The 12,569-nt window shown below is 38.0% G+C and overlaps 1 protein-coding gene across 1 annotated transcript; it reads left to right on the forward strand.

Moving 5' to 3' along the window:
* Window positions 1-2,518: 2,518 nt before the first annotated feature.
* Window positions 2,519-5,733, forward strand: LOC112020585 (exocyst complex component EXO70I). Its single transcript, XM_024053139.2, has 2 exons — window positions 2,519-3,553; window positions 4,253-5,733. Exons 1-2 carry the CDS (start codon window positions 2,771-2,773, stop codon window positions 5,543-5,545), a joined length of 2,076 nt encoding a protein of 691 aa, XP_023908907.2. The 5' UTR covers window positions 2,519-2,770; the 3' UTR covers window positions 5,546-5,733.
* Window positions 5,734-12,569: the final 6,836 nt, after the last annotated feature.

The raw sequence follows: 12,569 nt of genomic DNA on the forward strand, positions 1-12,569 counted from the left end.
TTCTCTCTTAATATATCCTACATTTTCTCAGCAATCAAACGGAAACTCAACGAAATGATAAAAAAACAAGAAACTGAATGGTGAGATAAACAGAGAGGTGGGAGGAAAAGCGAAAAGCGTACCCTCCTTCGAAGGTGTTCTTCAGGTACTCCAGAAATTATGCCGACCTCACCGGGCTTGACCTCCACCAAGGCGTCCGAAGCCGAAGAGAAATATCTCGTAGTTGATAAGAAAACCGATCGATGAGCACGACTGAGATTGAGGCCTCGTTGCAGAGATTGAGAGCTCGCCATTTTTTTTTTTGCCTAACAAAGGTCGAAGGTACGCACTTGGCGGTAATGGTTGCAGCACGATACGTCTTGGAAATTACCAGAAATTTTGTACGTGGCTGCTTTTATCAAGGTCCATTTGGCTTGTTTCAACTTCTGCTGCCATCTCATCACTTGAATATGTTGAGTATTTTTTATTTATTTTAGTTTTATTTTTAAATATAGATATCATAAATTTTTAACCTATGACATAATTTATTTTATTTTATTTTTTCATGTGTGGAATTTGAAGCTCAGATTTTTTATTCTAAGATAAAAAGACTTTACAAATTGAATTATTAATCAGAGTAAGTTTAGAAACACAATATAATTCACAACAAAATTTACAAATTAAGTTATCAATTCATCATATGTCACAATAAATCTAAATAAAATAATAAAATATTATACTTAGATTCAAGAGAAAAAAAAAAAAGGATTTCAAGATTTATGAATAAATAAAGTTTACTATTATTTCTTCTATAAAAAAAATAAATAAAAAAGCATGATTAATGTTTAATCATAATTACTCAATTTATAAATTATAAAAGAAAAAGTTATTATTTATTAACCTCATGCACGTGCTGTGCGCATGCTTAAAGACATTTTTAAATAAAAAAATTATTATTAATTGTTCAAAATTACTCACTGTATGCACATATAGGAACCTTTTTTTTTTAAAATAAAAAAAACCGTACATACATACATGAACTTAGTTATAATTAATAGATTGTATCAAAAAAGAAGAAGTTATAATTAATAGATGTTTCTCAATTAAAATTGATGGTGTAATGAAAATGCACATAATAAAAGTCCTATTTCGTCCGTATGGGTCGTCCGTCAGAGATGAATGAACAGATGGGACATGAAAAGCATGCTCGTCTCTAATAACCTCGTTCGCCCTTTATTAAGGACGGACGTAGCCTCGTTTGTCCTTCATAAAGGACGAACAATTCTGTTGGACCATGAGCATATTGATCTTTTAACAAGCCAAGCCTTCCAACTAACCGTTATGGAGCACCGGTATAAATAAAATAACTTCCATAACAGTTATGAAAGTTACCTCTGAATTCCTAGAAAATAGGAACGGTTATTAAACAAATAACCGTTTCATGTGCACTATATAAGCATCCCCTTATGAAGAGGTAAAACAGAGACATTTTCATACAAATTGGAATTCTAAGAATACTGACTTCTTCATCGGAGGATCCTTGGCCGGTCTTTCCCGATCTCCTCTGATTTTGTGTTTATCTTTTAGGACATTCCAGTTAACTTTGAAATCAACACCCGAGACATTCAGCCTACTAATTTCCTTGCTTTCATCAAAAATTATTTTACCTATTATCTTTTTATTTTAATCTAAACTTATTTAATCAATTTATCCTTACTTTGCATTTTTAGGAAAATCAATTTGAACTAAACAATCATGGTTGTTTTGGAAATTAAATAATGAAAAGTAGACACAAAGAGTCCTCTTCCAATTAATCTTGGTTGTTTTGGAAATACTGAAAATTGAAAAGTAGGCCCAAAGAGTCCTATTCCAATTATATATACATACTATAATTTAAATAATTAAATTTACAATAAATTTCTTAATTAATGATAAGTTTGCAATATTGACCCCATCATTTAAATGAGGTTGTAATCCATACAAGGGGCTTGTGGCAACAAGTAAAGCTATTCTTCTGTTCTTTTAACTAAAATACGAACAATATAAGAGGATGCAACCATTTTGCTATAGGTTAATTTTTGGGAAATGAGATTTTAACATAATAGGGGTGTGAGGCTACTTGCCAAGGCTTCGGAGGTATAAGCCCTTGGGAAAATATACCTAAATCCAATCAAGTTCATACTTAAGTTGAACACAATTTGACAACGTAAAACAATTAATTTATTTAACATTTATTCTTTTCAAATAAGCTATGAAATTGAATTATTATGAAATATTTTGAAAATGAATGAATAATTATTTAGAAACTGATGAAATTATTTATTCAAATTAACAATAAAGTTTGATAAGAATTAGTTTCAAATGGATTACAAGTAATTCAAATAAATTTTAAAGTCTAAATAATAGTATATTTTAAATGAAATACTGATAATTTCCATGCACAACGGGCCAGGCTTGCTGAGGCCCATGGTTGACTACTTCGGTTTATGGATGCCAGGGTAATTTTTTGGTGAGTGATTGCTTAGTTTTGGACTGGTTATTTGGGATTAAAGCACACCGGCTGTACATGCTCCATATTCCTAGTTTTTTCAATTGCTATTTGTTCGTTTCTGTGAAGCAAATGCCATTTGTTCTTAGTTTGTATCGAGATGGTTCTTCATGTCCTGTTCTTCCTCCAAAAACATTGTGTCTGTCAATAATCATATATATAATACAAGCTCAACAATATATCCCAACCCCAATACTACGTACAAAGTAGACACCGTCTCGGTGTGCGTGAAGATCAGAATTAATGGCGCTCAATGAAGAGGATACAAAGCTTACCCAGCTAAACTTTGCGTGCTCAGATCTGAAAACTCTGTTGCAAACATCATCCAAAATGGAAGAAAGCCTTGGAAAGATGGACAAAAAGTTTGATCTTTTAGATGGAACTCTTTCAACAGCATCAAGAAGATTATCTCCTTTACAGTCTTTAGCCATGGCTACCAAAGCCCTCGATACACGAATCAACCGAGCTGTTACTCCTGCTCTTGCTCTCCTCGAGAGCTTCAAAGTCTCCGATTCTCTCCAGCTCAAGCTCCTCGAACTCTCATCAACCTTATCAGCAGAGACAACACCCAAAAAAAGGCTCAAGAAACTTCTCAACTATGTGGACTGTGTTAATCAGCTGAATTCTGCGATTAATTCGATCAGTCAAGAGGGAGAGCCAGTGATTCAAAAGCTTCAGGAAGTGGTGGAGTTTTTGAGCAGGACCAAGGCCACGGATCAGGATAGGACACATAGGCTCAAAGAAACTCTGTTCACTCTCAAAGCTCTCTATGAAAATGAGGTTGATGCGATGAAATTTGATGGGCTGCTTGATGAGGCTTTATTAAATTTGCAGGACGAGTATGAGGGTACATTACAGCTTTTAAGGCATCAAAATATAGGGGATCAGGTGCAAGTTGATGATAAAGAAGCCAAGATTGTGGCATCTGATTTGGGTACAGTGCTGGAGGTTGAAGTTCTACGACGAATTTCAGAGACTCTAGCTGCGAATGATTGCCTGGATATATGTATTGACATCTATGTCAAGGTGTGTGAAATGGTTCCGCCATAAGTATTTTAATTATTCTTTATTAGTTGTCTTTAAAACCTAACTTCAATCTATTTTTGTTTCATATTATCATTCAGATTTGAAACTGTAGTGATCATGAACCATTCTCTTCATGGAACAATTTTCTCAATATCCATCCGTAGTATATGTTCATATTCAAACTTTGATCATCATGAACATTCAGTTTACATGTATTAAGAAATATGCTTTGATTCAAAAAATAATAATAATACTACTCCGATTATATCTAGAATAGGACACAAGTACACAATTCCTTAATAGATATTGTACCTTAGTTTTCAATTAAATTTAACTGTGACCTTAAAAGCAGTAATTATACATAAGGAAGCTGCATTAGCCAATAAGTCAATACCCCAATAGATTATCAAAAAAAAAAAAAAAAAAAGTCAATACCACAATAAATCATATGGTTGTGCTATACTGGCTAATAAACACATTATTATATTATATTCATCCTTTTGAATATAAAATACAGCCTCTGAAAAGCACTACAAAAATTCTATCCTTTTGAATATAAATTCAAAGAGGAGACGGCATCATTTGATACTGCCTACAATGTAGCAAGCTAGCAACAGTTGGACAAGATATTGTCTAGAGCATTGCCATTGGGCAGTGAATGTAAAATTCAATGCTAATGCTTATTGGTCTATGTGACAGGTGAGATATAGAAGGGCAGCCAAAGCACTGATGCGACTAAAACCAGATTACCTAAGAACCTACAAACCCGAAGAAATTGATGCCATGGAATGGGAGACCTTAGAGACAGCAATAAACCTTTGGATCCAACACTTAGAACTTGCAGTAAAAACAGTACTTGTATCAGAAAAGAAACTCTGCAACCAAGTTCTAGGAAACATCATGGATGGAGTGGTGTGGCCACAATGCTTCGTGAAGATCGCAGAGAAAATCATGGCAGTCTTTTTTCGATTCGGGGAAGCCGTAGCTAGGGGCAGCAAAGAGCCGCACAAACTGTTCAAAATATTGGACATGTTCGATTCCTTGGAGAAACTTAAGCCCCAATTCTCAGACACTTTCGAAGGTGAAGCTGGAGCTGATATACGTACTCGGCTTAGAGAACTTACAAAGCTCCTCGTTCACGGTTCGAGTAAAGTGTTTTGGGAATTTGGCCTCCAAATCGAAGGCAATTCAGATGCTTACCGTCCACCACAAGATGGCTCGGTACCGAAACTTGTTCGATATGCTATTAACTACCTCAAATACTTGACCACAGACGCATACAAAGCACGTATGGCCATGGTTCTTTGGACGGAGCAAATGTGGAAAGTGGGAATTCTATCAAAACCTGTAACAGACGATAATTTACTCCAAGATGCCATTACCAACGTCATGGATGCACTTCATAGAAACATCGAGACCAAAAGGCTGAGCTACAGAGACAAAATCTTACCCCACGTATTTGCAATGAACACGTACTGGTACATTTACATGAGGACGAGAAACACTGGGCTAGGAAAGCTTTTGGGAGACCAGTACATGAAAAACAAGTACAAGGTTGTTGCTGAGGAATCAGCGTACATGTATCAGAAGCAATCGTGGGGACAACTTGTGAAGCTGTTGGATAAAGAAGACTTGAAGAGGCAGAGCAAAGAGGGTTTGGGAAGCTTAGCAAGAGCAAAAATGGAGGCATTTTTGAAGGGCTTCGATGAGATTTCACAGAGGCACAGAGGGTCTTATAGAATTCCTGACATGGATTTGAGGGAACAGATTAAGGAATCGACGATAAAGCTTGTGGTTCCAGCTTATACTGAGTTCTTGAACACGTTCTTGGCCGTGTTACGAGGTAAATTGTACGTGAATCCGGATCAATTACAAGGGTTGTTGGCTTGGATTTTCGACGGTTCTTATGCGAAGTTGAAGAGGCGTGATTCCAAAGATCGGATGGTTGGAGGGAATTCGGTGTCTGCTGAGCGGGAGATCATGGATTTATGACGGTCCAGATCAATTTCAAGCAATGTGTAAATCGTCTGATTGGTATAAGTATTCCAGTCATTGTGCCTGCCTTGAGGAATTAACGAATTAGATGTATGGAATTGAACGAACGGCTGATCATTATAAATGCCTGCACCTGAAGGGAATGTTCTTTTGGGGTTTTGGATTATAAATAATTTGTTTCTTTATTTTTTCCTCTCTTATTATATAAATAGGGTCAATTGTGTGATTATTGTTAATTAAAATAATACAGTTAAAAAAAAAAAAAAAAGTATGACACTATTGGGATGTGAAATGTGGACCTGTGGTAGGTAAGTTATCCAAATTTGACTTATTTGTGGTGGATTTAAGAATAGGAAATGGCCTAATGTAATTGTTGGTATTACACTGAATATGACATTAAAAGTTATATATAAAACTTTAAAAAAAAAAAAAAAAAGGAAACAAAATTGCTGTTTTTAGTCATTTTAGGATAATAATTAAGGTTGTCCATAAATTCTCCAAACTCGCCCCACTCGAGGGATTCGACTAGACCTAAACTGGACTTGATCAAATCCTGTGATTACTTTTGTTGATGGTGAGTCTCTATTTTCAAAATTTGGTGATGGCAAGTTGAGTGGCGGGTTTACTCATTTGAAATCCGACCCACCTGATTTAGCCAATGAAGAAAGCCAAATCTGGGAAGATCTACTAGATTTAACAAGATCGATCTAGCAAGATCTCACTTGAGCTCTACAAAATCCTCGTTGTTATGAGCATTGTATCATATCTCCCTACAATTAGTCGTCCACTGCTAGTAGGGATGGCAATTTTGCCCCATCTCACTTGACCCACCCCTCCTCGCTTCGCTCCATGTGGGCTTTCCCAGCGCCGCAAAGGTGGTGGGGCAGGTATGGGATGGGATTTAAGCCTTGTACCACGAGATGGGGCGGGGATGGGTTTAGATTTTTTAGACCTCCACCCCGCCCCTTGTTGATAAGGGTTAAATTGTAAATTTTTCATACCCTAAAACTCTACTATTTAAACAAACATGTCATCAGCTTATTTTTTTCTACTCAACATGACTCTCTACCTCTTTTTTCTTTCTATCAAAGTTGAAAATAAGGTACCAATTTTAATGTTTTCTTTTGTCTTTATTAGAAACAAATTTATATACTATTAAATTATTGATTTTGTATTATGAGATTTTTTTTTTTTTTTGGTGATATGCTTTTGTTAAACACTTGGATAATAATATTCAGTTTTTTTGCTAAATATTAATTTGATTTAATGGGATAAATTTATTTGTAATTTTAAGTATATTTTTATTAATGAAATAGGTTTTATTAAAAAAATTGTAATAGTTGTGGGCAAATTAACAAGAAGTAGAGTTTTATGGAGTGGAGCAGAGCTTCGTGAGGTCCTAAGAAGCAAGGATGGGGTAAGACAAAACCATGTGGGGCGGGGCGTGAAGACCCCATCCTTTGACCTCGCCCTACCCCATTGTCATCCCTAATTGCCAGTACCAACTGATTTGTCTGTCACTCGTGAATAGCCCTATTTGCCATTCTTTATCAGTCAACAATGGGTTGAATTTTCATCCGCTCAATTGAATTAGTTCGAGTACAATTTAAGCACAAACTCGACTCGAGCTAACCCATGGACACTTCTAGTAATAATATTGTTGAATTCAATACAAATAAATAAAAATAAAAGCCAACAAGAGCCTAAATGGATTTATTGGACCACTCCCAAGTTAACCTTTATTAAAATAAATACAAATAGGACGTTCAAGTGATAACCGAATAGTTTGACATCTTTTATAATGTCATCTGTTTATGGTTAATTTATAAATATATTAACACTAAACACAATCCAAGAATGGCTAGAGTAGGTGCTCTAATTGTTGTTAATCTTTGACTACAAACAGCAATTGCTTTTTTTTTTCTTTTTTTTCTTTTTTTTTTTAATATAGACAAACAACAATAAGCACATCCTCTCTTCAAAACCATTATTGGTGATTACAATTTTCTCCTCCAAGGGATCCACCCCAAGGAAATCAAGCATGCATATAGAGAAGCCAATAAAAATTATCGATTTTTTTCCCCTGAGAATCAATTGATGATGATGCTTTAGCACGAATGGTATTGAGTCAATCGGAAGCCTTTGTCATGTTATTCTTTCCTCACCCCAGGCCAACATTATAGATTGTCTTAATTTTTTTCTGATGGCCTTAACCTTAGACCTATATCTGAATTAAACTTTTGTTTCTTAACGCATCCTTACTACCAAGAGAGAGAGAGAGAGAGAGAGTTCCCTTAATTGGTGGTTTCTTAATCAAAGGAGGCCATTTATGCTAAGAAAGAGAGAACTCCTTCATATTTTGATTTTATATTAAATAAAGGTAACATGACATTCACATGGCGTATTGCTTGTCACATTGGACTTTTTCATCTATTATTTAATAGTAATAACTATTTTGACACAAAAATAAAACGTTAAAAAGAATAATAGCTACTCTAAAATGTTAGACTTTATAGACTATTTTAAAACATGAGATAGAGATTAAGGACCAAAATAGTAACTACAACTCAAAAAATTATAATATAACTGTGGGGCCCGTGGGCCTGATAGCCTCAGCCCATCGTGTAGTAGGCCCAAGGCCGACGCCGAGGAAGACTGACCATCCAAGGCTAAGTTGGGGAAAGCCTCTTTTTGACCCATGCCGAGGACCTCTTCGTCCTCGGCATACTAAGAATAATTTTGGGAAGGGACAAGCCCAGAGCAAGCTGTCACATTCACACTTAATGCATTCACCTAACCCCTCTGGCCGCATTAATGGGGATATAACCCCTTAGCAGGGCAACGTTGATCAGAGTGAACCACTTGAGTACTGATAAGGCCTCTGATGGGACGGACGGCCAAAAGAAAGGCGAATGGATGATCAACAGATGGAAGAAGGAGAGAGGAAAATGAAGACTATATAAGAAAAGCAAGTAAAGTAAGATAGGGGGGGAAAAAAGGAGGAGAAAAAAAGGGGCTCCTCGGCCACGGTCCGAGGAGCATCCCCCTAGTTGTAAATAAACTCTAAGTATTTTTTAATAAAAGAGAGTTCGTGCTTGGTGAACGACGGCCAACGCCTAAACCTTCAACTCACTCTCTACAAATTTATTGTTTGGGCTTGTTGGGCTGAAAACCCATTCATAGTCAGGGTCAAATCCAAATTGAGTCCCTACAATTGGCGCCGTCTGTGGGGAGGATTATTGTGCTGGCCGGCGCACCAGGCGATTGTTCTAAGTAGTCGTTTTACAGTAGGTTGGCAAAGTAAAAAAAAAAAAAAAAAAGATTTGACAGCGAAAAGAGAGATCTTGATATTATTTCATAAATAGAAACAGTACAAATTACAATCAGAGGCTCAGGCAGGCGTGTTTCACAAACAAATTTACAAGCTAATCCTACCAACTAGTTCTACAATCAGAGGCCCAGGTGGACCCGCCCTAAAAAACTAGCCAGAGGGAAGTGTCAAGCCGTGCTTTTATTGGCATCAAGAGAATGGGAGAGCTTGACATTAAAAGCAGGGAAGGGGGAGGGCCAGCTTGTTTCAAGGCCACCAACAACTCCTTTCTCGGAGCGGCGGAGCTTCAACAAGGAGAGGAGCAGATGCAGGGGCTCCGGGACACCTTCCCCCATGATGTTCCCTTGATTCTCTCCAATCCTCACTAGTGTTGACCGTTGGAGACGGCAACACTCGAGCACCGCCCATGATATGAATTCGTACGCCTTCTTCGTCGGGGGTGCGCTCCGAGGAGAGACGTCAGGTACTTCAACAACATCCCTCCGAGCCACCTTGTATGCCGCCATCGGGGTTACGCCTAGATTCTGCCGCACCGGAAGCCCAGTGGGGGCTGCGGCCATAACGGCTCTTGGCACGGATGTCTCACACTCGCCCAAAGCCGCCTCATATTTGCCAACTCTAGTCACAATTCCGGCGGGGTTGTTAAAGGGGCTTGGGGAGCTGAAAGGATATATTCTTTCTGTTTGTGTTGGAAGGTTCATGGATTATAGAGAAACCATCCCCCCACTTATATGGGGGATGAGGGTTGGTAAGAATTAATTCATGCAGAATTCGAAAAGAGAGTTATCAGCAGGGCTAATAATGAAGCTACCAAATTCCAAGGGGGTCGTAGACCGTTGGACTCATGTTAATTCACGAGGACATTAATGAAGGCGCGTTTCGCGCACCGAAGAGTCAAGCGCGGAACACGAACGGACAAAGGGCGCTTCATAAATGAAAAAGATGGGAGCTCGAGCTGGAGGCGAGATCAACGTCACGTGTAAAGATCATAATCCGACCCAAGGAGGAATCATCTCTAGTAAAGCGATCCGAGGACAAACCCCTACTTACAAAAAAATAGAAGTGGTAGACAGAACCAAGGTATTGTATAGTCCTCGAACCTAAGCCTATGGTAAAACTATTCACACCATTATACCTGGGTACTAGACAGAACCAAGGTATTGCATGGTCCTCGGACTCAAACCTATGGGGAAACTAGATACTTACAGAAAAATAGAAGTGGTAGACAGAACCAAGGTATTGCATGGTCCTCGGACCCAAGCCTATGGTAAAACTATTCACACCATTATACCTGGGTACTAGACAGAACCAAGGTATTGCATGGTCCTCGGACTCAAACCTATGGGGAAACTAGATACTTACAGAAAAATAGAAGTGGTAGACAGAACCAAGGTATTGCATGGTCCTCGGACCCAAGCCTATGGTAAAACTATTCACACCATTATACCTGGGTACTAGACAGAACCAAGGTATTGCATGGTCCTCGGACTCAAACCTATGGGGAAACTAGATACTTACAGAAAAATAGAAGTGGTAGACAGAACCAAGGTATTGCATGGTCCTCGGACCCAAGCCTATGGTAAAACTATTCACACCATTATACCTGGGTACTAGACAGAACCAAGGTATTGCATGGTCCTCGGACTCAAACCTATGGGGAAACTAGATACTTACAGAAAAATAGAAGTGGTAGACAGAACCAAGGTATTGCATGGTCCTCGGACCCAAGCCTATGGTAAAACTATTCACACCATTATACCTGGGTACTAGACAGAACCAAGGTATTGCATGGTCCTCGGACTCAAACCTATGGGGAAACTAGATACTTACAGAAAAATAGAAGTGGTAGACAGAACCAAGGTATTGCATGGTCCTCGGACCCAAGCCTATGGTAAAACTATTCACACCATTATACCTGGGTACTAGACAGAACCAAGGTATTGCATGGTCCTCGGACTCAAACCTATGGGGAAACTAGATACTTACAGAAAAATAGAAGTGGTAGACAGAACCAAGGTATTGCATGGTCCTCGGACCCAAGCCTATGGTAAAACTATTCACACCATTATACCTGGGTACTAGACAGAACCAAGGTATTGCATGGTCCTCGGACTCAAACCTATGGGGAAACTAGATACTTACAGAAAAATAGAAGTGGTAGACAGAACCAAGGTATTGCATGGTCCTCGGACCCAAGCCTATGGTAAAACTATTCACACCATTATACCTGGGTACTAGACAGAACCAAGGTATTGCATGGTCCTCGGACTCAAACCTATGGGGAAACTAGATACTTACAGAAAAATAGAAGTGGTAGACAGAACCAAGGTATTGCATGGTCCTCGGACCCAAGCCTATGGTAAAACTATTCACACCATTATACCTGGGTACTAGACAGAACCAAGGTATTGCATGGTCCTCGGACTCAAACCTATGGGGAAACTAGATACTTACAGAAAAATAGAAGTGGTAGACAGAACCAAGGTATTGCATGGTCCTCGGACCCAAGCCTATGGTAAAACTATTCACACCATTATACCTGGGTACTAGACAGAACCAAGGTATTGCATGGTCCTCGGACTCAAACCTATGGGGAAACTAGATACTTACAGAAAAATAGAAGTGGTAGACAGAACCAAGGTATTGCATGGTCCTCGGACCCAAGCCTATGGTAAAACTATTCACACCATTATACCTGGGTACTAGACAGAACCAAGGTATTGCATGGTCCTCGGACTCAAACCTATGGGGAAACTAGATACTTACAGAAAAATAGAAGTGGTAGACAGAACCAAGGTATTGCATGGTCCTCGGACCCAAGCNTTATCAGTCAACAATGGGTTGAATTTTCATCCGCTCAATTGAATTAGTTCGAGTACAATTTAAGCACAAACTCGACTCGAGCTAACCCATGGATACTTCTAGTAATAATATTGTTGAATTCAATACAAATAAATAAAAATAAAAGCCAACAAGAGCCTAAATGGATTTATTGGACCACTCCCAAGTTAACCTTTATTAAAATAAATACAAATAGGACGTTCAAGTGATAACCGAATAGTTTGACATCTTTTATAATGTCATCTGTTTATGGTTAATTTATAAATATATTAACACTAAACACAATCCAAGAATGGCTAGAGTAGGTGCTCTAATTGTTGTTAATCTTTGACTACAAACAGCAATTGCTTTTTTTTTTTTTTTAAATATAGACAAACAACAATTTCTTTAAGCGAGTGTTTAATTGAATTATTATTATTATTTAAAATTCAACCATTAGAGCAGCAAGCACTATTAAATTCTTTACTATGAACAAATAAGCACATCCTCTCTTCAAAACCATTATTGGTGATTACAAGTTTCTCCTCCAAGGGATCCACCCCAAGGAAATCAAGCATGCATATAGAGAAGCCAATAAAAATTATCGATTTTTTTCCCCTGAGAATCAATTGATGATGATGCTTTAGCACGAATGGTATTGAGTCAATCGGAAGCCTTTGTCATGTTATTCTTTCCTCACCCCAGGCCAACATTATAGATTGTCTTAATTTTTTTCTGATGGCCTTAACCTTAGACCTATATCTGAATTAAACTTTTGTTTCTTAACGCATCCTTACTACCAAGAGAGAGAGAGAGAGAGTTCCTTTAATTGGTGGTTTCTTAGTCAAAGGAGGCCATTTATGCTAAGAA

Source organism: Quercus suber, unplaced genomic scaffold (assembly GCF_002906115.3).
Source record: "Quercus suber isolate HL8 unplaced genomic scaffold, Cork oak 2.0 scaffold_877, whole genome shotgun sequence".
NCBI classification, from domain to species: Eukaryota; Viridiplantae; Streptophyta; class Magnoliopsida; order Fagales; family Fagaceae; genus Quercus; species Quercus suber.